At 40.2% G+C, this 26,798-nt stretch overlaps 1 protein-coding gene across 2 annotated transcripts in view; it reads right to left on the bottom strand.

Moving 5' to 3' along the window:
- Window positions 1-2,210: 2,210 nt before the first annotated feature.
- Window positions 2,211-26,798, bottom strand: part of LHFPL1 (LHFPL tetraspan subfamily member 1) — a 103,460-nt gene continuing 78,872 nt past the window's right edge. For both annotated transcript variants that reach the window (XM_059158381.1, XM_059158379.1), the window contains exon 4: window positions 2,211-3,387. In XM_059158381.1, the coding sequence (XP_059014364.1) occupies window positions 3,206-3,387 (182 nt within the window). In that variant the 3' untranslated portion in view covers window positions 2,211-3,205. The remainder of the gene's footprint in view (window positions 3,388-26,798) is intronic.

Here is a 26,798-nt window from a genome sequence, read left to right on the forward strand (position 1 = left end):
GTAGCAACAGGCTTCCTTAGCAGCTGGCATCTGGCTGGGTCTGGATAATGGTGGACACTGACAGGAGATCAGAGTGGTAAGAGAGTGAGATATGCAGAGTTTATGCCCCCGTCTCCCTCCCAGATGTGTTGCATTTAAGCTGAGTCCACATTGTGCTACCTAAACCAAAGCTCTTATCAGCCAGCCCCGCTCTTGCACCTGTATAGCTCTTTCTGGGTTCCAATAACAGTTTCTTCCCCTTACCCTTTCAGGCTTACAGGTGATAACAGCTCCCCACTGTTCATAGTATTTTTATGTCCCACAAGCACTGGCAGTTTCCTTTAATCCTGCACATACCACCACAAATGGCCCTTGCATTAAGCTCATCCCAGTTAAGTATACCTTACTGAGTATGCCATCTGTTTCTCACCAAAACCGTAGCTTAAAGACTTATAACACTTCCACAAATTCCATCCCACAGAATTCCAGGAGGTTCCCTATCCTAAGAAGACATATCACCTGATCTGTCTTTTCTAAGGAGAGTGGTTTGCCTTTTCTCAGATACTTGAGCTCTTATCCATATCTTGGGGTTTCCTAAATTAAAGTTGCATTACTTTGTCTATATAATAAAAATGAGGCTTGAACTGGTTCCATTTTTGTTTTATCTGTTCTTAGTCGTCTTCTTGGTCATCTTTCTTATACGTGCAAAACCAACTACAACAATGTTTCCCTTCCAATGAGGTGTGTTCAAATTGCCTTATCTTAAACAATCTAGTTCCATGAGGAAGATAATTTTTTTAAAGATTTTATTTATGTATTTAACAGACAGAGATCACAAGTTGGCCAAGAGACAGGCAGAGAGAGAGGAGGAAGCAGGCTCCCCACCAAGCAGAGAGCCTGAATGCGGGGCTCCATCCCAGGACCCTGAGATCATGAGTCAAAGGCAGAGGCTCAACCCACTGAGCCACCCAGGTGCCCCAAGGAAGATAATTTTCGATGTGAATTTAATCATCAGTTCCTTATTACGTTATTCCTCTAGTATTCCTCAACTTGGTAATAAGAACCACCAGTATCCCAAAGTGGTCATCCCAAACTTTCACTTGCACCCTCACCTATACATATCCATTAGACTAAGTGCTATGGGACCTAACCTAATATAGCTTCTTTCAAATTCATCCACCTGCTCAAGCCCCACAGTTACTACCTTAGTCAGGACTGGATATTTTACGCTTGGGTTACTGAAATATCTCCAGTTTCTCCCTGCTCTCTTTCTCCTTACTGTCATCAAACTGATCTTTGAAAAAACACAAATATGTTCATATTGCTTCCCTTTCTGTGGTGCTCCTTTAGGATAAAATCCAAATTCTTTATCCTGGTCTAGAAAGCCTCATGGAATCTGGGTAGTATCTCCCTTTTCAGCTTCATTTTTTTGTCACCACCCATTTTACAACCCTGTTCATTGCTTTCATGATGATGCCATATTCTTTGATGTCTTCATGCCCCTGCTCCTTTTTCTACTACACTCTTGCTTTTGCTAACTGCCCCTATTCAGCTCTCAGACTTATTTTAAGCATCATCTTTTCTATAAAATTTTCTCATGAATCCCTTCACTCCAAGTTGATTTAATAACTTCTCTGCATGATCCTTTAGCCCCCTCTTCTTCACTTACTAGCACTTAACACACTGGCCATTATTTATTTATATGTCTGTCAATGCCTACCACTCTCTCTTTTAGGGTGAGAAAGTGTTTCTTCTTCCTTCACCCACAGCAATTAGCACAGAATGCAGCATCTAGGAGTATACTCAAGAGATGTGTCCTGAATGAGTTACTAGATTAATGAATGAGCTCATGAATGAAATATATGCTTGAAGTCACTTACCTATGTAAGGTCAATATCAGGACCCTGACCCTTCTTGAAATGGCATGTAACTAATGAGGCCAGTTTTTGCCATTTCTTCCCTTCCATGTGGGGCTGTACCCAAACCACTCTGGAGTGATCAAGGATAGAAAGAGATGAGTTGGTGTTTTGAGCCCTAGCTCTCCCTAATCCCTAAAGCTATAGTTATGGAACAATAGAGCTGGCCTGAACTAACTGGAGTGAGATAGACGAATTTTGTTCCTGGGAGACACCAGGTTCATCTACACCATCCATCAGACTTGAGCACAGATGGAATGGAGGCCAGCCCTAAAAATACATCCACCCGAGGTAACACCAAAGCTGTGTTCTTTCATGTCTAATTCACCCCAGATGGAGGGGAAAGAATTTGATGACCAGACTCTGAAATAGGCAGAGAAACTTATATTATGTTAGGAATGACTATTGGAACAAAAGGCCACTGTGAATTTCTTAGTCAATAAAAATGAACTCTAATAGAAATTTTAATAAGGAGCCAGCAGAAATATCCTTATCATCATTGTGAATTCATGTTTATTGAATGTACAACAAATGCTAGTCTCTGCTCCGAACATTGGATGAACATCATCTCTGTATCTATAAGGGACTAGGCAATACTTGCCACTAAATTATTGCCAGTCACCCAGCCAGAACACAAAATGAACTCTTATGAATATTCTAAAGCATAATAAGGAAGGGGTCTTAGACTACATGCAGTCATCCTTGATTAGTATTTTCCCCAATGGGAGTACTCCTCCCCCACAAGCTTCCCCACAACTGGAAAGGAAGAGAAGCAGGAGAGAGTAGGAAGAGTCAAGGTACAGTCCAGAGAAAGTCACAAAAAATTGAGCAGTGGCACTCCATAGATGTTTGGATATGGCAGTAAAAACCAGGGGGAGAGCCATATGCATGGAGTGGTAGGAGCCAGCCCTGTTCATCTCCTGGTCCTTCCCTGCACATGTGCTCTTACACAACCTTTAAGTGATAGACAGGATCTGTAGAACTCTAAAGATCTGCTTGATCATGAAGTTACCTTCCAGGTGAGGTTTTCTCCTTATTTTGCACAAAGGAACACTTTGGGACTTGAGGGCTAGTGGGTACTCACCAGTTAGGCAAACATTTGAGAGAATCATTGTTCTTGATGAATTTTGTAAATAAGCACTGACCCACTGGCTTAAGGGAAAGTGAAATTGAGTGACTGGTGACTTAAAAAGCATGCAAACATGAGGCTACACTACTAGCAGGTGGTTAGCAAGTGGCCCAGTCTTAGTGCCTCTTCTCAAGGCCATCTTCCTTTCTTTTTCCCACCCTCTCCAATCTTCTGCCACACCTCAAGATTTGAGGCAATGGTCAAGCTCCATGGCATAAGAATTGGTGTTCCTCATGATGTTTTCTGCCAACATGACAGGCTTGGGGTTTCTTCCAGCAAAGCAAGAGAGCCAAGTGCAGATCAACATGGCTGCAGCTGCTCCACCTCCAGCACAGTAATAGGCCCAGCCAAGCCGACAGGTACCTGTAGAAATAGGGACAGAGACATGAGGGTTGGGTTGTCTTCTCATACATTTTCCTTGGGGTATTAAAGTTAATGTGAGAATATGAAACAGTGAGTGCAACTGGGCCTCCTGTTTCCCTCTTTCCTCTTTTGCTGATGGTTGGTATTTGCTTTACCAAGAAGTTATAGAATTTTGTTCTGTTATAGTAGGAATCTGGAGGTGGTATGGGTGGTAGCGGTGATGGTGCCATAATGAAACTGATGACAAGAACAATTTGATCAAGTGTCAAGAATTATGCTAAACTCCTGAGACATACATCTCATTGACCATTACAGTAACTATATGAGAAATGCACTCTTATTATCTCTGTTTTATATAAGATGAGGTAACTGAGGCACAGATTAAGTTAATTGTGAAAAATCAGAGAGCTAGACAGCAATAGAGTCAGAATATAAACTCTGGTTAATCTTGACTCTAAAGCTTTACCTTTTTCACAACATCGATGTACAGCCGTGCACAGTTTATTTCCAAAGAATTGTATTCTACACCATCAGGAGATTTGACAGGCACAAAAATAAATAAAAATCCATTTCCCCTTGTTACATGCCTCTATCTTAACCTACCCTTTCAGTATCCAAGGAAGAAATATATTAGAATCAAGGTCAAGCTTGTAAAGCAGTAGTTTCAATTTAAAGGGTAATAGGGAAGGTCACCTGATCAAAAACATCCACTCCACCACCTGCCTTTCTATCAGAGGTAGATTCTGTCCTTTGAAGTATTTATGTTTTCTCAGAGAATTTTCCCTCAGAAAATGTCAATGCCCAAAGAAAGGAGAGCTATTAATTTATAAGGGAATAGAGTAACAACTAATTGTTAAAGTGTCTAAGCAAACAAGACGCCAGAAACTGGAGAAGATGCAGTGATAGAAAATTGTAGAAGGGCCTTGAGAAAAGAGGTAGACAGTGACCTTCACCTACCTCACAGTCCTACAGAAAGCTAGTCCTGACCATTGTCAGTTACCTGGAGATGTCAAGACTGATGTTGATAACTTACTTTTTTAAAAGATTTTATTTATTTATTTGACAGAGAGAGAGGGATCACAAGTATGCAGAGAGACAGGCAGAAAGAGAACAGGAAAGCAGGCTCCCCACTGAGCAGAGAGCCCCATGCAGGGCTGGATCCCTGGACCCTGAGATCATGACCTGAGCTGAAGCCAGAGGCTTAACCCACTGATCCACCCAGGTGCCCGATAACTTACTTTTTAATAACCAATTGCTTTTGTTCACATGGTGCTTTAATTTTCCTTCTTTTAATTGACTATTTGGCATGTCACATAAAGAATATAGCATGGCCTCAAGCTAAGCTCTTCGCTCTTCCATTCAGGCCAGCCTAATTTATCCCAAATTTCTCACCTCAGAAATAGTGTTCCTACCACCACCAAGGTATTATCCATAATGTCTCTCCTGCCAGAAATAGCTTCTTCCCTCTTATTCATCAATTCATATCTTCCTCAGGACACTATCCAGGACTTCCAGGAAACTTTTCCAGATTAATCCCAGTGGGCTCAAGTCACCTCAACCAAGTAGCCCTCTAGGAGTTGATCTATATCCCTTACATGGGTGTACCTGTTGGATAAAATGTTGGGAGGAAACTTTGCATGTGACATATTTTTCATCTGCCCTTTACCCACTTCTAGACTGTTGACTCGACAGTGCAGATGTATTTGTTTTTTTCTTGATAGTATCTCCTAAGCTCTATTAGTAGTGAGTGCTTACTGTGCATGTGTTAGCCTAACAATACTCCAAATATGGATACACTTGCATTTTTAATCCTCAACATACAAATCTATGGCTTAAATTTTTTATTAAAGTTATGAAACCAGCTGTAGTATTATTCTATTTGTTTCTGGAATGTGCTACAGCTCTTCCCATCATAAGACCTATGCCTACTTTCTTGCTTAAATTGCTTACTGCATATGGACATGTGCACAAATACTTCCTACCACTCTCTTTGCCTAGTCAGTTTTCAGTCATTCTTCAAAGCTCAGCCCAATCATTAATAACTGACCTCCTAAGTCAGATTCCTTCATCAAAGGTTCTTGTTAGTACTCTGTATACTTCCTTCTGTACTTGAATCCCTTATCCCCTGCCATGATAATGTCAAAGTTTAGTTCTTCAGAAGAGACAATATTTTACCAATAGATGGAGGCAGTCATATAACTCTTGAAATCCCATGGTCCCACCCAAAATTATACTGAGAGCCAAACTATAGTAGATATGGAAACAATGCAATCCTTAGAGTGAATTTGAAAGTGAACCCTTCTTAGAGAAAATAATTCAACTATCCACAAAGTGGCCTCAACATGAACAATAATGGTGGGCCTCTGGAAAAGGTAAACTGAAGAATACCATACTGAGGTAATCAGCCAATAAATTTGTATCCTCTGTCTACCTTGTCACACCTCCTTTTAAACATACACACATACTTATTCACTAAAAAAAGGGAATTTTATATAATGCTTTCAGTTTCACAAGGTGAAAACTCTACATATGGGCAAACCTTCAACTTCCACCATCCTCAGGAAGAAGCTTGAAGGTTGTATTTTACCCAGTTCACAGATATGAATGTGATGCTTAGTTCATAGCCCTAGGAACTCTCTCAGAAGCAGAGAGGTAGAGGCAGGGATCCAGACCAAATCTCTTTACTCTCAAAGTGGTACTCTGTCCTCTCTACTGGTTTCCTCACCCTCCCAAAAGCCATTTTTTCCTCTTAGAGGACCCTTGACCTATAAACCCTAAAGAGGGGGTTCCTAAGTTAATTAGTAATACATTTACCTGAGCTTCTCCCATAGCCCTCCTAACCAAAATCTCCTGTGCTCACATGATAGAGTAGAAGGAGCCAGCCCTGGAGTGGACCCACTGTCAGGCAATTTCCTTTTCTCTGGCATGCTCCCAGTCTAATCTAGACAAGGTATCAGAAGTCTCACTCTGTTTCTTCAGTTACTTGTCAAGTCATCCCCCTATTAGAGTAGCAGGGATATTTTTATTAGATACATGCAACCTAGGACCAGGGAAAGACTTGTTTCTGTAAATGAAAGGAATAAATGTATAGCATGACATTACCCCAAAGCCCCAGACAGGAAGAAAGCTGACAGAGTGGGTAGCTCCAGAGTGAAGAGCTGGCTAGAAGGGCTTCAATCAATCTTATTGAAGTCATGTCAGAACTAGGTATCACAGAGTTAGGAGCCAGCACCAAAATGCTTCCATGACCATACCAAATGCAATCAGTTTCTTCTCACAGAGACTCCTATTAGTCCACTGAACAGCACCTAAGCTCCAGGCTACTGCCACAGAGGCAACCAAAGAGAAATGGAGGAAACATATCTTCTATCCAACCCTTCCCCACAACCCTACCTGTTATTTGCTTGAGGGAATAGAGAGGTTATACCAGTAGCATTGCAAAGGGGTAGAACAAAGCAAAATTTTCCAGAACTATGTCTTCAAGTTGAAAGGAACTGTCAGTATTCACATACTCCACAGAAAGCGTGGATACTGGTATGATGGCCTACAGAGGAATTTGTGTTTCGAATGGAAAGGTACAAAATAGAGAGCAGTGATAATGAGATACCACACTTTACCTCCAGTCACCTTTTAGTGAAGTCCCATGGACCATCACCAATCCCTAAGTCCCACTCCCTAAAGCACTGTTTATTATTCTATTCATGTAACAAATATTTTATTAAGTACCTACCACGTGCCAGATATTTTGAATACACCATCTCATTCAATTCTCACAACAGTTAATTTTCATTAACAGCTGAGAAAACAGAATCTCAGAAAGGAAAGTCACTCTGTTGACTTACAAGTGTCAGAATTCAGATGTGAGTGCCAAGACTGAAAGTCCATGGTCATCTATTTCAGCCATGCTAGTAGAGTGGAGCCAAGGATACAAGTTACTATGGTCCAAGACTTATGGGAAAGTATGCCTTCAACTGATCACTTCAGCTCTCTGGGTCTCAGTTTCCTTTTCTTTAAGTGAAGGGAATTTTTCTGGACAGATTTTTTAAAAAGATTTATTTATTTACTTAAGAGAGAATGAGGATATAGAGAGAAAGAGAGAGAGAATGCAGAGGGAGAGAGGGAGAGGTAGAAGCAAACTCCACACTGAGCAGGGAGTCCAATGTGGGGCTCAATCCCAGGGTCCTGAGATCGTGACCTGAGCCAAAGGCAAATGTCTAACTGACTGAGCCACCCAAGTGCCCCATTGCTGGACAGATTTTTAAAAGCCCCTTCCAACTCAAAATTTCCATTCTACTATGAACATGATAAATGCCTTAAGAACATGGAAATACTACAGGAACATCTAGGAAAAGAATTATTTGTATCTGAGAGAATTTAGGCTTGGTGTAGTGTTTCATAGAGAAGAAAGCATTTCAACTTGACTTTAGCAGTGGGAAGTGGGCATTCTATGCAGTTGGAGTGGTTGGTGTGACCAAAGTTATGTAAGCGAGAAAGCTGACAACACATTTCAAAAACAGTACCCCATTCAGAGTTGCTTCAGAAAAGGAGCTGTAGTTGGCAAATAATAAGCTGAATATAGACCAGGAGGACTCGTGAAATCTGGCATCTTTCCCACAAACAATGGGGAACAATGGAAATTTTCTGACCAGAGGATGAAATGATAGAACAAGGTTCCTCAGCCTTGGCACTAAAGATATTTTGGGCCAAAAAAATCTTTGTTGTATGGGAGTGGAGGGGGAGGTTTGTCTTGTGCATTGTAACACACTGGCCTCTACCTACTAGATGTCTGCACCTTATCCCTCCCTCCTGAGTGTGGAAACTGAAAATATTGACAGATATTATCAAGTATCCATGGGGATGGGAGTGGAGTGGCTTGCTTCCCATTAGGAAAGACTGAGCTAGAGGTAGAGTTTGGGAAGGTTAGCTTAAAATCTTTGTATGAAAGGGATTGGAAACAGTTGTATACTGTAGGAAGAGACCAGTTAACCAGAAGACAAGGATGCTAGTACACATCCAACAATACATAATCCAAAAATACATAATGCTAGAGAACAAAAAAAAAAAAAAAACTGGCCAAAAATGTCAGTATTTTTGAGGTTAGGAAACCTTCATCTAGGCAAACACCAGATATTTACAGTTTGAATTACCTCCAAAATGAATCTTGATAACTGAACAATTAGGCCAACGGAAAAGAATCTTTTTCTTAAAGAACAGCTGTGCATGGTTTCCTATTGACTTGGGAAGCTGACTGGAACTGAGACAGGGTCGGCTTTGAGCATTCTAGTATGCTTGCCCAGGGATGCTGGGGAAGGTCAAGGAGAGAGATCTCACAAGATATTCAGGAGAAAGTACTGATTCCCTGAGAATCAGGAGATAGGAGTCTTTGAAGAAATCTCTTAACCCCACAGGACTTCAGCTATCTCACCTTTAAAATGGGAGAAAGTAGTTAAGTATCTGTCTAAAGACAAAGCAATAAAGACCAGATGTGTTCTTGAGGTCCCTTTCAGAAATAACCAGGCTCAATTCTGCCTCACCTTTCAGACTGACTGAACCAGTTCTGAGCCTCCATGCTAGAATTGTTCTCATGTCCTCAGAAAATAATTCAGTGAGCTAACATCACAGCTGGGGATTGTCTCTACATACATGCATAGGTATCTGTGAAGAGAAAGACTGGGCAGTAGGATAAGGGGAGAAAAGAGGTCCTAACTACAAATTAGCTTCATGCAAAAATTTCTAGAGGAGCCCTAAGAGAAGCTTATTCCTTTTTGTGCTCTTCTGTATAATTTCTAACACTCTATCTGTGAGTCATTCTATTCCAGTGCTGAATTTGCTGTGACAAGATCCCTCATAAAAGTTATTAAATCATCACTCAGCAGTGGGCCTGACATTTAAATCAAGACATGTTGCTTTTATTCCAAGTTGCAAATCAAAATGGTTTGGAGCTTGACTCTATTTCCTTTGATTCAGCATTAAGTTATATTATTACATCTCCGCTGTTTAGAGAACAAATTGTCACTGGCTGCTACTTAAACTGACCCCCCTCTCCATAGAGCACCAGCCCTATGTCCTTAGGGACAAATATATTGGTGTCTGGCCATCTGTAAATGGATCATTATGAACTACTGGAAGGCGTAAGCCACAGGCTGATGTTTTTGGTCGGGTCTAGTACTGGTGTGGATATCAGGATTGGGAATCATAGTAGGGAAGAGTCTAACAGAGATGCTCTCTTTGCAGAATGCCAGCTTAGAAGCCAACAATGCTAGAGAACTAATCCAAAGAAAGAATTCCTGCTTAGAGAAAGAGGGATAAGGCATAAAGAGAGTAAACCCACTTTGGAAGACAGTTTGACAATTTCTTATAAGACTTAAGATACATATACCATATGATCCAGCAATCATGCTCTTTAGTATTTACTCAAAGGAGTTGAAAACTTAGGTCCACACAAAAACCTACATAGTGATGTTTATAACAACTTTATTCATAATTGCCAAAACTTGGAATCAACCAAGATATCCTTCAATAGGTGTATGGATAAATTAACAATAGTACAACCAGACAATGGAATACTATTAAACACTAAAAAGAAGTGAGCTATCAAGCCATGAAAAACATGGAGAAAATTTAAATATATATTACTAAGTGAAAAGCCAATCTGAAAAGGCTGCATATTATAGGATTCTGACTATATGACATCTGAAAAAGGAAAAAAAAAAACTATGGAGAGGATAAAAGAATCAATGGTTGCCATGAGTTGGTAGGTTTGGGAAGGGATGAATAGGCAGGGCATGGAGGTTGGTAGAGCAGTGAAAATACTCTGCATGATAGTATGATGGTGGATACATGTCAATATATATTTGTGTAAATGTATAGAAGTTACAACGCAAGGGAACAATATTGTCATCAGTTTTATCATCTAACAAAATAATATATTTATCATCTAATATACTCTAATATCCAGGGAACTTGAGAGATACTGCTCTAGTCTTATAGGCATAATAAAGGGGAAAGTGACTCCAAGGATGGAGGAGGACCTGCATTGGGAAGCAGCATATTGCCCTCAAACTCACCTTCCAGAGTAGATAGAATAGATATGCAGAGATGTCCATCTAGGATCCACCTGGGGGACCTTCCCAGCCTTTGTCATATCAGACCAGGTTGCCTGCACTTGCCCTGCAGAGCAATCACCTCAGCTACAGAGAGATGCCTAAGTTCCTTTAGAATTCTATGGAAGGAAAGGGGAAGATCTAGAGAGAGATCAAAGAAAAGAGTCTAAAAGAGAGTCAATGGGGGTAGGTAGAAGAAGAAAAGAAAGGCAGGTGGAGTTCATTTAGAAAACATTAGTATAAGATTAGAACACCGAGAACCTGTTACATAAGGACTGAGTGGAGAGACTGAGGTCTTCAACAGACCTCTTCCTAATAAAGGTGGGGTTTTTCCAGAGTAGACCCAGCTCAGGAAAATCAGCTGCTCTTCCCATCACTGCAGCACCATCTGAGCTTATGAAACCAGGACTGCAACCCACCTCCCAAACTGCTGTTTGGTGTGTATGGTGGGGGGAAGTATAGGGTTGTTATTTGCTTATTCAACATATTTTTGCCATGGGGATCTGCATTTTGTGTTAAGCAGGCAGCAAGAGTTTGGAAGAAGCTGGTGGTCCCATCTGTTCAGAGAGATACTGCTAACTATAGGGTCTCCATAGGTAGCAGCATAAAAATATTTTCAATGCAGCCAAGCTAAATGAGGAGAGAACTTTCTCTGCTAGGTCCAGCACAGATGAATAATTGTAAAAAATAAAGCAAAGCCAATGAATTCAAGGGCAATTGCAAAACACCCTATCCATCCCCTACCCCACTATAGCCCCCAACAAAAAGATAGCCAAAGCCATGAGGACAGCTTTCTTCTCACTCTCCAGGCTGGGCATGAATTTCAACAGCAGCCCGGATTGGAGGCCCAGAACCTATTAAAGATTCCATAAGCCTGTCAGGCTCCCTTGCCAGATAAAAAGGCAAAACAAAAAATCCTTTGGAAATGTAATTCAATTTAGGTAAACGTGTTTTTTGTTAGTAGCCACTATTTCTAGCCACTTCCTAGAAAGTCAAGGTAGCACTCAGTCAAGAATCAAATCCTCATGGTGACAGAGATGCCCTGATAGGGTTGAATTTTTTTTTTCTCATACACTTCTGCCAAAAACATTGAGTCCTTCCATTGAAATCTTTCCTGATACAAGTAAGCATTTGCTTCTGACCCAACCTTGTATGTTACCAACCAGTTTTTCCTATTTATGTTATTTCCTGCATAGCTATCCTGAGTTTAACTACTCTGATCATCTTTTTCTTCAGTGGGTAATAAAAGGGAGTAATTAAGTCTCAGGTCAGCTTAGATTGGGCTTCTGTGTCTTTCTCAAGATTGGCCCCCACCTACCCCTGAATAAACTTTCATGTCACTCTGTGTTGTTTTTTATATAGCCCATCAGACTAGACTTGAAGAAACATTTCAGAAGAGCTTTGGGAATTGCTGTAGACTGAATATTCATGTCCCCCAAAACTCATGTTAACTTCTAACATGCAATATATTGGTATTTGGAGGTGGAGCTTTTAAGAGACGATTGGGTCACAAGGGTGAAGCCTTAATAAATGGGAGTAGTGCCCTTATAAAAGGGACCCCAATGAGCTCCCTTACCCCCTTCTTCCATGTGAGGACACAGTGAGAAGACTGACAAATATGAATCAGGAAGAAAAAATTCACCAGACACTAAATCTGCTGCCGCCCTGATCTTGGACTTCTTAGCCTCCAGAACTCTGAGAAATATAGTTCTGTTTTTTGTAAGCCATCCGGTCTTGAGCATCTTTCACAGCTGTCCAAATAGACTAAGATAGGTACTCTCCCCAAAGGACTAGTCAAAAACCAAGTACTGGACCAGCCTGACTCAGCATGAGCTCTGTAAGATACTTGGCCTCTAAGAAATTGGCCCCTGTCCTCTAGCATCTGCTTGATAGATTTCTGATTGCATCCACTTGAACTTTTTCAGCTAATAAAGGCACTGTGGTAAGCTCTTTAAATACGTTGTTCTTGCATAGGTAAGATCAACAAGCTAGACTGGGTGAAAGGGAGCCAGAGACTGAAATGGAACAAGTAAACAGACTATTAGTGTGACAGGTGCTATGACATAGAGCAATAGGACGATATAGATGTGGGGCATCAAGTGCAAATGAAAGAGGGCAGGGAGTTTTCAATAAAAAGTAGGGAGTTAACTAGCTGAGGAAGGGGAGAAGGGTATTCCTAACTATGGGAAGAACACATGCAAGGTTGTAAAGGTTTGAAAGAACATGGTATTTCAGTGTGGCTGGGCAGGAGGAGGAACTTGAGTGCTGATGGAAATGATGGCCAAGGTCCCTGCAGGCTATGCTTAAGGAATTTTTTTCCTGCAGGCAATGGGGAACTATTGTTAAAGAATGGGAATGACGTCAGATTTGCATTTTTGAAATATCACTTTAGCCACAGAATGAAAGACATACTAAGAGAATGGCGTGCAGTATCTTCAAGAATATAGAGAGAGTCTAGAGTCATGGGTTGTTTTCTATAATATAGATGAAAATTGAGGCTAAGAGAAAGAAGGTTGGTTCTAGAGTTCTCATGTGCCTTAGCAGGTTGTTTTCTATAATATAGATGAAAATTGAGGCTAAGAGAAAGAAGGTAGGTTCTAGAGTTCTCATGTGCCTTAGCAGTATTGCAGCATTTATTCCTCCTGATGACTGATATCATTATGATTTGGGATTGATATTATTATGGTTGTATTTGATAAATAGACATATATAAAATGTCTCCTCAAAGCTTCTTGAAGACTATGTTCTTGAATTCTTTTAAAATTATGTAGGGTCTCATTCGATATCTCATATACAGTAAGTGTCCATCATATGCTTACTGATTGACTGTTACATACTTATTTTTTTTCTGATGGGACTAAGTGGCTTTATTGGGGAAAGCCAGGATTACAATGGATTTAAGAGTTGGCATTGAGGCCCTTCTTCTTGCCAAAAGTGGGCAGGAACCATGGACTTTACCTCCAAGCATGAGGCTGGCTACTTCTGGGACGATCAGAGCCTCCACTCTACGCTGACCCAGGATAGCCTCATCCTCTAGGGCTGTGCCTGCCAGGATCAAGACTTGATCTTCTACAGTGATGCTCTCCAGCAAAACTGAACAGTAGCCACTGCAGCCTCTACCCCAAAGACGGAGTCCAGAAAGAGGAAGGAGCAATGGTACATACATCCTCACCACCCTCAGCAAGCCACATCACTGCTCTACTGTTATGTACTTTTGACAGAATCTTCAAACACTTATGAATTCTAGAATGCCAGAACAGGAAAGCCGACAAAGCTCAGGACTCAGAAGCAAGTGCTCCCTCATTCCAGCCATTGACTTAGCCCCATACCTGCAAGGTTAGGTTTGAACATCAGCTATTTCTATCCATGCTCAATTGGCCAATAGATATAGACCCTAAAGGCTCTCCTTGGACCCAGTATCTCTGGGAAACAACCAATGCCACAAATAATACCATCGAACATGTGTATAACACTTTACAATTCACAAGGCACTTTTCCTATTCATTATTTCATTTAATCCTCTTGTATTTGTTTTATTCATTCATCAAGTCCCAGGTAGAGGCAGGAATGTCATTAGAGAGAAAGCCATGGAGCAGACAGATAAGTATTTGATCAAGTTTGCCACTTAGCCAGAGAGTAGAATCCAGCTCAGGCCCATACGTGCTCAAGAAATCATGTGGTACACAAACAAGGTCCTAAGTGAGAATGACAGAGAATGCTATTTGCAACCATGACCTGTCATTTACAAACTGAACCTATGTGCAAGTCATTTAACATTTCTGAGTTTCAACTCTCCCATGGGTACAATGGAAGTGACACCATAGAGCAGTGGTGAAGGTCAAATGATATGACACATATAAAGCACTCAGCACAGTACCCAAAATGATCAGTACTCTGGGCCCATTCTCCTCTCAGCTAAACACTTTTCAGCTAATCCACTAGTTTCCACAAATGAGCCATGAGAGACTATGGGCTATGAAAAACAATCTGAGGGTTTTGAAGGGGTGGGGGGTGGGAGGTTGGGGGAGCCAGGTGGTGGGCATTAGAGAGGGCACGGATTGCATGGAGCACTGGGTGCAGTGCATAAACAATGAATTCTGTTATGCTGAAAAGAAATTTGAAAAAAATGTCTGGAGAAAGCTTTAGCATACAGATTTCTAGTCCCTGGTAGAGATACATAGAACTGTGATTTCTGGGGAGAGGGCCCAGATGATTGCAACGCACAGTCCAGTGGGGAATCACCTGAATGAGACCATATCATTAGTTCAAACTCATCCAGCCTTTAGACGAAAAGTCAAACTTGAATTAAGAACCTATAAGGAGAGGGGCCCTAGGTGGCTCAGTTGGTTAAGTGACCAGCTATTGGTTTCAGCTCAGGTTGTGGTCTTGAGATCCAGCTCACATAGGACTCTGCACTCATTGTGGAATTTGTTTAGGATTCTCTTCCCTCTGCCCCTGCCTTCTATGCTCTCTCTCTCTCAAATAAATAAATAAATAAATAAATAAATCTTTCTTTTTTATAGTTTTTTTAAAATAATTTTTTATTATGTTATGTTAGTCACCCTACAGTACATCATTAGTTTTTGATGTAGTGTTCCATGATTCATTGTTTGCATATAACACCCAGTGATCCATGCAATATGTGCCCTCCTTAATACCCATCACCGGGCTCACCCATCCCCCTACTCCCTACCCTCTAAAACCCTCAGTTTGATTCCCAGAGTCCATAGTCTCTCATGGTTTGTCTCCCCCTTTGATTCTCCACCCCCCTTCACTTTTCCTTTCCTTCTCCTAATGTCCTCCATACTATTCCTTATGTTACACAAATAAGTGAAACCATATGATAATTGTCTTTCTCTGCTTGACTTATTTCACTTAGCATTATCAATGTAAATTTTAAATATTTCCATTGTATCAGTCAGGATAATTTTTTTGAAATCTATTTTTTAATTTAATTTTACTTTTTCAGTGTTCCAAGATTCATTGCTTATGCACCACACCCAGTGTTCCATGCAATACATGCCCTCCTTAATACCCACCACCAGGCTCACCCATCACCCCACTCCCTTCCAAAACCCTCAGTTTTTTTTTTCTCAGAGTCCACAATCTTTCGTGGTTCATCTCCTTCTCCAATTTTCCCCAATTCACTTTTCCTTTCCTTTTCCTAATGACCTCCATGTTACTCTTTATGCCCCACAAGTAAATGAAACCAAATGATAATTGACTTTCTCTGTTTGACTTGTTTCACTTAACATAATCTCCTCCAGCTTCACTCATGTTGATGCCAATGTTGGGTATTCATGTTTTCTGATCACTGAGTAATATTCCATCGTATATGTGGACAACATCTTCTTATTCATCTGTCTGTTGAAGGGCATTTCAGCTCTTTCCATAGTTTGGCTATTGTGGACATTGCTGTTATGAACCTAGGGGTGCATATGGCCCTTCTTTTCACTACATATGTGTCTTTGGGTAAATACACAGTAATGCAATTGCTGGGTCATAGGGTAGCTCTATTTTTAACTTTTTGAGGAAACTCCACACTGTTTTCCAAGGTGGCTGTACCAGCTTGTGTTCCCAACAGTGTAAGAGGGTTCCCCTTTCTCCACAGCCTCTCCAACATTTGTTGTTTCTTGCCTTGTCAATTTTTGCCATTCTAACTGGTGTAAGGTGGTATCTCAAGGAGATTTTGATTTGAATTTCCCTGATGGTTAATGATGTTTTAACATTTTTTCGTGTGTCTGTTAGCCATTTGTATGTCTTCTTTGGAGAAGTGTCTGTTTATGTCTTCTGCCCATTTTTTGACATCATTAACTCTTTTACATGTGTTGAGTTTGAGGAGTTCTTTAGAGATCTTGGATATCAGCCCTTTATCTGTAGTGTCATTTGCAAATATCTTCTCCTTTGCCTTTGTAGATGTGTTTTGAAAGAAGATACTGTATTCAACACTGCTGTGGTTGATGTTGAAAGGTTACTGCCTATGTTGTCCTCTGGGATTTTGATAGATTCCTGTCTCACATTGAGGTCTTTCATCCATTTAGAGTTTATCTTTGTGTATGGTGTAAGAGAATGGTCGACTTTCATTCTTCTGTATATAGCTGCCCAATTTTTCCAGCACCATTTATTAAAGAGACTGTCTTTCTTCCAATGGATATTTTTTCCTACTTTGTCAAAGATTATTTGACCATAGAGTTGAGGGATCCATATTTGGGCTCTCTATTCTGTTCCATTGGTCTATGTGTCTGTTTCTGTGCTAGTAACATGCTGTCTTGGTGATCACAGCTTTGTAATATACCTTGAAATCAGGCAACCTGATGCCCCAGCGTTGCTTTTTATTTTTCAACATTTCCTTGGTGATTCAGGGTCTTTTCTGGTTCCATACATATTTTAGGATTGTTTGCTCCAGCGCTTTGAAAATGCCATTGGTATTTTGATTGAGATAGCATTGAAAGTATAGATTGCTCTGGGCAGCATAGACATTTTAAGAATGTTAATTTAAAAAAAAAAAAGAACCTACAGTCAACTTGATGCAATGCTATGGGCTTTCTCTTGAAAGATACATTGTAGGCAATTTCTCCCAACTCACCTGGGTGAAACTCAGATTTTAAAAAGTCATGCATCATAGCAGATGTACATATAGGTTAACCCCTAATATGTGATTCTGACTTTGCCAGGGAATTTCCCTGAGGGTGTGCAAGAACTGTCCCTGGTTTTCCTCTTGGTTCTTGCCTTTGAAATCTATTTCACTTATTAAATAACATGGGTCAGTCTAACCTATAAAAACAGCAATAATAATAATGACAGTTTTTATGACATTTATTCAGTTCAGGCCCTGTATGAAGTTTTAAGTATGTCACTTCATTCCATCCTCACAAGACTACGGTGAAATGGGTACCATGGTACTAACACCCCTATTTAAAATGGGTTTCTGTTTTTCAACAAAAATTTAGGATACTGTCTCATCCAGAGTAGCCAAGGAAAGACACTCACTAAAAGTGAGGGGGATAAAGAAGACTTTTATTGAGGTTTATAGAAGGAAATTTGAGTGGAGGATACAGAAGTAGGTGATGAAGCAAGAGATCAGAGGCGGGACAGAAAGTAGCAGAGGAACAGAATGAATTCACCTGACTTTACCGCCATCTGGTGGTGGTCTGGTGGACAGACAATCAGCTCACTGTTTCAGTCACAGGGACAGAGACAGAGAGCCTGCTAGACCCTCTGCAAGTCCCTAAGTGGGGGAAATATGGTCAAGTAAAACAGAGAACCTGCCCTTTGCGGTCTTTTCTAGGTCCTCTGGAGTCACTATCCTGGAAGTCACCTTAAGGATTGACTATTCCAGGAGTAAACACCCTTTTTCTCAGGCAGGCTATTTTCAGGAAAGGCAGAAATGTTTATAAGCACCATCATTTTTTTTTCTATCAAAATGAAACTAGCTTAGCATCCCATGGGATGTATAGAGTCTCATTACTTGAAGTTCTTGACTATTTTTAATAGAGGATGGTCAGTGAGAAAACTGGCACTGAAGTTTAGTCATTAAAATGATAGGAGGAATCAGTAGATATGCTTTCTCAACTTCTACTCCTTAAACCTGTAGGGCATTGTTTTCATAAATCACATTCACATGCACTTTGTCATTTCATGGCCATAACAATCCCTAAGGGTAGATAAAATCATCCTCACTGTAGTTGCTGGGAGATAGGCTTAAAAAAGTGAAATGTATATGAGAAATCTGAAGGAGCCAAAGTGGTCTAAAATAGAGAGCAAATGGTGGTTACCAGGAGATGGAGGCAGGTGGGGAGATAGGACAGATGTTGTTTAAAGGTACAAACGTGCAATAGGTAGTCAATAAGCCCTAGGGGCCTAATGCAAAGTACAGTGAGTATAGACAGTAATATTGTATTATAATCGTTAAACTTGCTAAGAGACTAGAACTTAATTATTCCAAACACTACAAAGAAATAATGATGTAATATGACAAAGGTGCCAATAATTATTATAATGGCAATCACATTACAATATAGAACTGTATCATTTTAACATGTTGTATACCTTAAATTACACAATGTTATAGGTCAAATATATTTCAGTAAAAACCACAAAAATATAAGGATCTGAAATGACTTGGGTATGGTCACACAGTAAGACAGCAACAGAGCCACCTACTCAGTGCAACATTTAGAGAGCGCCAAGCATGTGCCAGGCACCAGGGATATGCTGTTGAATTACGTTGCACCCTGACTCACTCACTGTTTCCCTCCTGCCTTTTCCAGCTTAGCTATCCCAGCTTCTCTGGATGGGAACTCCTCTTTGTGTGAGCCAGGAGGACAACTGAAAAATCTTAAGCAACACCTGAGCCATGAGTTTTCCAGAAAGACAGTCTCCCCAGGACATTCTAGCTGTTGGTGCCCAACAAATGAGTTGCTTTTCCCAATCCCCTGGGTCAATCCCTGGCCCTCACTCCCATGGGTGAATGATACTAAAAGCCTCCTCTCCTCTAGGATGGCTGCCTTATACTTAAGGTTTATCTTTCTGGGGTTTTTTAAATTTTTTAAATTTGTATTTGTTTACTTGAGAAGGAGAGAGAAATAGAGACTGCGTATGAGTGGGACAGGGAGGGGCATGGGAAAAGCAGACTCCCAGCTGAGCAGGGAGTCCGATAACTTTGGGTTTAATCCCAGGACCCTGCGATCATGACCTGCGCTAAAGGCAGACATTTAACCAACTGAGCCACCCAGTCACCCGTACCCTTCTGGTTTTTTAAGAATACAGTAGATAAATATGAGATTTAGTCAAAGACCTCAGGTAACATCAGGGATCTAGGTAGGTATCTGGGGCCTCCATTGCTCATCAGTCTAGTTCAATGCTCTCTCTGCTATAACAGGGAAACCAAATCTCAAGGTGGGGAAGTGACATGCCCAAGCAAATTTCAGAAAATTAAAACACAGCTGTCCTGATACCCAGGCCAAAACTGTTTCTACCACACTCTGCTGCCCCTCTGTGGACATGAGAATATATTAAGCTGCTTCAGTGTGTTCTCGTGAGCACAAGAAAACACACGGTCCACAAAGAAGGAAACTGATAGAGAGGAAAGGTAACAGGAAATGCCTGGAAACTGAACCCATAAAGTCCAAACCCCGAGTCACCGTAAAAGGCTTTGAACTGGCAAGAATGAGAGGAAATGATGAGAGAGCAAAGGAAATGGGCCTTTGAGAGAGGAAACACAGGGAGCACACACAAGGCCTTTGGGTAGCCTCTGTTGCAGGCCTTTGTCAGATGGAATGAGTTTCTCGGTCCTTCCCAGAAGCCAAACCTGGGGCATCCTCCCTAACTAAGGAGGCTCTTGACAACTGGGCTGACTACCTACTAACATAGGTGACATTTAGTGCAGCCTATTGGGCTAAATGCTTTGTATGCATGTATTACTTCCTTTAATTTTCTCAATAACCTTACAGGGAAAACTATTTTTTCAATCCCTATTAAGGGAGACACAGTGAGATTAAGCAGCATGCCCCAAGATGCACAACCAGTAAGTGGCCAGGGCTCAGATTTCTGCTGCTAACCTGTGTTTTTAAGCCATCATGCAATAAATAATGGCTCCTTGCTGTAATAGGTCCCTTTTCTGAAAACTACTGAAAAGTGCTGGGAACATTTCCATTTCAACAATTGGTATTATTATAATGGCAATGATGATACTGGAACTGGACAACAACTGTTGACAGGTAACTGTATACCAAACACTGTACTACGTGTTTTGCATGTGTGATCTCATTTAATCCTTACAGCAGCCCCATGAGGTAGCAATAAGCTCCCACATGCTGAAAACTGGCCCAAGGTCACAGAGCTAAGGATGCAGCTGTGCTAAAGCCCACTCTTAACACTAGGCGATCTTCCCTTGGGTTTCTACCATGGTTCCCACTGCTTTGATGCCAATTAGAGGCTTGATGAAGGACAACTAGGAGGTGGAGTGAAATGCATTAATTTACTGTTGGACTCAGGATTCATTTATGTGGGATCAAGTTGTTGAAATCTCTATTTGATGGCCAGAGTTTAATTAACAACCATAAAAACACCTTTCTCAGCTTAAATCTTTCATTTACGTAATCAAATTAAAGTGTGGGAAAGTTTGCACTTAACAGGACTGTTGCTAGGAGACTTTGTCTGACTTTCCCCTTATTACTGATTGAATTATTCATTCAACAAACAGGTATGGGGTTGCCATTGAGCAGCACCTACAATATGCCTGAGAGTCAGGAAGCTAGTTCCAAGTCCCTTATTGTGGGCCTTGAAAAAGTCACCTACCCCTATTAGTCTCACTAACTATAAATAGCCCCAGTGATTAATCTGCAAGGTCCTGCCTATTGTAGGTTTCAGTGCAAGCTCCTGATTAGTGTTTGGGGTTTTTCCCCCCTGTTTTATATACCTGATTGTAATTTCTTATTTTATTTTTATTGAGATATAATTGACATATAATATTATATTCATTTCAAGCATACTACATAATGGTTCAATATTTGCATATATTGTGAAATAATCATCAAAATAACCCTAGTTAACATCCATAACCATATATATTTATAATATTTTTATGAAAACATTTAAAATCTACTCAGCAGCTTTCAAATATATAATACACTATTATTAATTATAGTCACCATGCTGTACATTATATCCCCAAGATTTACTAATTTTATAATTGGAAATTTGAGCTTTTTGACCCTCTTCATCTATTTCATCCACCCCCTGTCTCTGGTAATAACCAGTCAGTTCTCTACATCCATGACTTTGGTGGGTTGTTAGGTTGGTTGGTTGGTTTGGTTAGCTTTATAGGTCATAGAGTATTTGTCTTTATCTGACTTATTTCACAGAGCAGAATATCCTCAAGGTCCATCCATGTTGTTGAAAATATCAAGGTTTTTTTTATGCTTGAGTAATATTCCATTGTGTACATATTCCACATTTTTTAAATCCATTCATCCATTAATGAATACATAGTTTGCTTCTGCATCTTGGTTACTGTAAATACTGCTGCAATCAATAGGGAAGTGAATATATCTTTTTGAGATAGTGTTTTCATTGTCTTCAGATAAATACCAAGTAATGAAATTCCTGAATCATACAGCTTTTAATTTTTTGAGGAACTTCCACAGTGTTTTACATAGTGCACTCCCACCAACAAAAGTACAGGAGTTCCCTTTTTGCCACATCCTCACTTGTTGTCTTTGTGATAGTGTCCATTCTAACAAGTGTGAGGTAATGTCTCGTTGTGATTTTGATTTGCATTTCCCTGGTGATTGGTGGTATTGAGCACCTTTTCATGTACTTGTTGATCATCTGTATGTCTTCTTTGAAAAAAATGCCTCTTTAGATCCTCTGCCCATTTTTTAAATTGGATTGTTTTGGGGGGGCTTGATATTGAGTTGTATATGTTCTTTATATACTTTGGAGATTAACCCTTTACCAAATATATGATTTGCATATACTTTTTCCAATTTGGTAGTTTGCCTTTGCATTTTGTTGTTGGTTTTCTTTGCTGTGCAGAAGCTTTTAGTTTTACACAGACCCACTTGTTTATTTTTGCTTGTGTTGCCTTTGCTTTTGGTGTCAAATTCAAAAAGTGATTGGCAAGACCTATGTAAAGGAGCTACTTCCATACTTCCTATATTTTCTTCTAGGAGTTGTTTGGTTTCAAGCCTTATGTTTAAGTCTTTAATCCATTTTGAGTAAATTTTTGTGTATGGTATAAGATAGTGGTCCAGCCTCATTCTTTTGCATATGATTGTTCAGTTTTCTCAACACCATTTATTGAAAAGACTTTCCTTTTCCTATTGTATATTCTCGGTTCCTTTGTCATAGATTAATTGACATATTTTTTAAAAGATTTTATTTACTTATTTGGCAGAGAGAAAGATCACAAACAGGCAGAGGCAGGCAGAGAGAGAGAGAGAGAGAGAGGGAAACAGGTGCCCTGCTGAGCAGAGAGCCCAATGAGGGACTCAATCCCAGGACCCTGAGATCATGACCTGAGCCGAAGGCAGAGGCTTTAACCAACTGAGGCACCCAGGTGCCCCCAAATTAATTGACATATTTGTGTGGGTTTATTTCTGAGCTCTCTAGTCTGTTCTATTATTCCACTTGCCTGCTTTTATGTCAATACCATACTGTTTTGACTACTATAGACTTACATTATAATTTGAAATCAGGACACAAGATACTTTCAGGTTTGTTCTTTCTCGGGACTGTTTTGACTATTCAGGGGTCTCTTACGGTATCTTACAAGTTGATTTCTTCTTTAAATGGTAAAAAAGAAAAAAAGCAGTCAATTCCTTAAACGGCTCAACTAATGACTCTCCTGGGTCAGAGCCAGGTGTGTTTCCAGGGTGTTAGAGCAGGCACTGAGGGAGGATAGGGACAGCAGTCTGCAAGACATGAGAGAAGAGCCTAGAAACAGGAGAGGCAGTGGAAGGAAGGTGGTCACGTAACCAAACCAACCTGCGTTGGCTCCTTGGTGAGTCAGCAACTGCACTAGGTTGAGTTGTTGCACAAAGTAAACTTTATTTGCAGCAAATAAGGAGGCTACGGGAAGTAGCTTTCAAAGCCATGAGTCCCCAAACAAGGGTGGATGGGTTCCTTTTATTTAGGGTGAGGATGAATATTTAGATAGGGAAGCCTTGTTATTAGATGTAGAGACAGGCATAAGGTCACAAATGTGCCTTAAGGAACCATGCCTATACATATATTGAGTGTTATGTAAATGAGGCTGAGTCTCCACCTTGGGTGGAGATTTTAGCATTATAATAAAGGTAGTTAATCTCTCATTCTAGAGGTCAAGCTATGGTCCATCTGTGCAGATGGGAGTCAGGGGCTATTTTAAAACTGGTCTTGATGGTTGGGGTGGCTGGAGATCTTTTCAGGGCAGCCACTATTGCTCCAGGCACAGTTTCACTTCCCATTTGCCTGAGTTAGGAGAGAAGCTGGAAAGCAGAGCCCAAGGAAAATGCGGGACAAAGGTCTGTGAATACAAGCAGGTAGGCAGTAAAGGCAAGGTGTTGGGGTCTTGCTGGTGATAGTCAAACTTTTGGGGCGCCAGAGTATGGGGATTCCTTTTACAGTTGTGCTTTTTTCTGGAGAGCGCCCTCTGTTCTTTTATTCTTCTTTCTTGCCCCACCCAATCTCTTTCTTTCAAGAAGAGCGACTAAGATAAGTAGTACAGTAGGGAGTAGATATGCTAGAAAACCAGAGTGGCCCTGGAAGATTGTATATGATCTAAGAGCATATGAAACAAGAATTTTGTATATCTTTCTCCTATGACCAAGTTTAGCAAAACAGTGTAGGTGTCTTTATTAATGCAAGTCAAATCTAGAGGCACTTTATAATTTCCTACACATGTCCATTCCACTTACAATCTCTTCCAGAATCCCATCAGGTTTAGCTGCCCCCTTCTGTATTTGTACCCTGGTTACACTAAAAGATCAACAGGGGACTTAGACTGAGGCTGGAAGTGAAGGAAGCAAGATGTAAAACTCAGTACTTTCCATGATGTTTCAGACATTTGTTGAGAAACAATAGAGATAAATTTTATCTTGAGGAGAATTCACAAATGACTTGACACACACCCTCACCAATGGAGAGGGGGAAAAGTCATTGTAGTTACTTACACACAGAATGGTGAATTAGGAGATAAGCACCAATCACAGTTCTGCCTTTCACTTGATCTACGACCTTACACAAATCACTTTACTATTCCTACCTTCAGGTTTCCTCATTATAAAATGGGCATATTACCATCTGCTATCCATGCACTTTTGAAAATCAGATTAAATAATACTCATGAGAACATGTTGTAAATGTGATCCTTTGATAGAAGGTATAGCCCTTACCTTAGAATTAAGTGCTACTGATAACAGTAGTTTTGTAAGCTAGCCTGAAAACAACTATGTCGCATTAAAAGTATTTAGCTTCTTGAAATCTTCAGTGGGGCTTATCTGGGTGATAGGCCATTGGGTATGAAGGAATTCCCTAGTAGTTTTGTGGATCTGAGAGGATTTTGAAAATCACAGTGAAGCTAAAATATATGTATTTGGAACCCAGCTGAAATGAAGTCTCCATTCAAGGTTCCCTTTCATTGTACCTTCACATTCTCAAGGACATTGCTTTTCTGCATCAATCTCTCTCCATTACAGAATCATTATCATCATGAGTCAAGTATTTGGCCAATTTAGAAAAAGCCTCTGTTTTTTTTTTAAAGATTTTATTTATTTATTTGACAGAAAGAGAGAGATCACAAGTAGGCAGAGAGGCAGGCAGAGGAGGGGAAGCAGGCTCCCCACTGAGCAGAGAGCTGGATGCGGATTCGGGGCTTGATCGCAGGACCCGAGGATGACCTGAGCTGAAGGCAGAGGCTTTAACCCATTGACCCACCCAAGCACCCCAGAAAAAGCCTCTCTTAATCCTATATTCTCCTCCAGCTACTGCTCAGTTTCACAGCTTTCCCCTGTAGCAAAACTTTTTGAAAGAATTGTTTATACATGCTGTTTTCATTTTTCACCTCACAATGACTCCAGTATCTATAACTGCAAAACTGCTCCTCTAGGACATCATTAGAGTCTGGCTGACTCCAATGGTCACTTCTCCATCCTCATCTAGCAACTTGAATCAACATTAAACACAATTGGTTACACCCTCTTTTTCAATGTACCCTCTTTCTCTTGGATGTTGTGACCCTGCATTCTTATTTTTCTTTTCTGGCTTTTCTTTCTGAGTCTCCTTAGTAGGCTCTTTCTTTGTGGAGGAGCATAGCAGATAAGGACCCAGATTTTCAGGCTGTGCTTTCCAATATGGTAACCACTAGTCACACTGTGGCTATTATATTTAAATTAATAAATTAAATTAAATTAACATGATTAAATATTTATTAAATTAAATTATACATTCAGTCCCATCAACCTAACATTTCAATTGTTCAATAACAACATGTGGCTAAAGGCTAACACATTGGATAGCAAGACGCAAAAATTTTCCATCATTGCAGGAACTGCTATTGGATGGTGCTAGCTAGAACCAGACTTCTAGAATTTGAATCCCAGCTGTGCCAGTTTATCAGCTGAGAGTCCTTAGGCAAGTTACTTAATCTCACAGAAAAAAAAAAAGAAATCCCTGCCTTCATAGAGTTTATGCTATCCCTACAATGGGAAAATATGGCATGCCTAAAATGTAGAAGGGAGATCTATAAACATTAATAGCTCTCCGAGAGATACTGGTGAATGAAAAATGCAAGGTTCAGAATGGTATAGTTAGTTATATAGATAGATAGATATATAATATGGTCTTGATTGAATAAAATAAAGATATGCTCATATTTTTATATTTATTAAAAATTTTGGAGAGATACAAAAAAACTCAATGGTCCCTTTGGGGAAGGGAGTCAGGTTTAGGAAAAAGACTTTGACTTTGCATTTTATACATTTATGTACTATTTTATCACATACAAAAATTACTTTTGATTAAAAATAATAAATTTAAATGTATACGATTTGGCATTTTTTGGTTAATCTATTATACAACCATTATTGTAAAACAAACTAACTCCAGGACATAGTAGCTTAAAACAACATCCATTTTATCATATCTCATGAATCTGCTGGTCACAATTTAGTCAGGACTCAGCTGAGCGCTAGCTCCATTGCAATTGGCTTTAACTAGAGTCATTCAGTGATATTCAGATGGCTTGAACGGAGGGCCTAGGACTGCTTTACTCACACGTCTGGTGCTTTAGAAGGGATGGCTGAAAGTTTGGACTCAGCTGGGCCTTTCTCTATTTCCAAACATCTCTGGGACTTTCCATTTGGTCCCTCCAGCAGAGTAATCAAATATTTCATATTGCTGTTCACAACATTTCATAAAATTTATTTTTTAAAATTTTATTACATGTTTTGTTGCTGCTCCTGGCACCTCTATATTACAAGGAATAGCTGCTAATATGGTTGGCACTATCATGTATGTTTGGGCAGCTGACTGGAAAAGGATCAAGGATGGCACAGGATGTCTCTTCTTTTCAGCATTAACCAGAAAAGTGCTAATACGGAGGCCTGTAATTGAAGAATATGGGCAGGAAATGTGACTCATGAATGAGACACGCTTATGCAGTTGGAAGAATTTGAAAGAATAGTTCAAAAAAGGAACTGGGAGGGTTTGACTCAAGCAGGATTCAGCAAACCCTTCATCCCTAAGGATTAACAGAACAGTATTCAGGGCACTGAAGAGAGGGGAGCCAGAGCCCTTGGGAAGACATGGTGCAGGGAGGAGAATGTA

The sequence above is a fragment of the Mustela lutreola genome, chromosome X (assembly GCF_030435805.1).
Source record: "Mustela lutreola isolate mMusLut2 chromosome X, mMusLut2.pri, whole genome shotgun sequence".
Classification (NCBI taxonomy): domain Eukaryota; kingdom Metazoa; phylum Chordata; class Mammalia; order Carnivora; family Mustelidae; genus Mustela; species Mustela lutreola.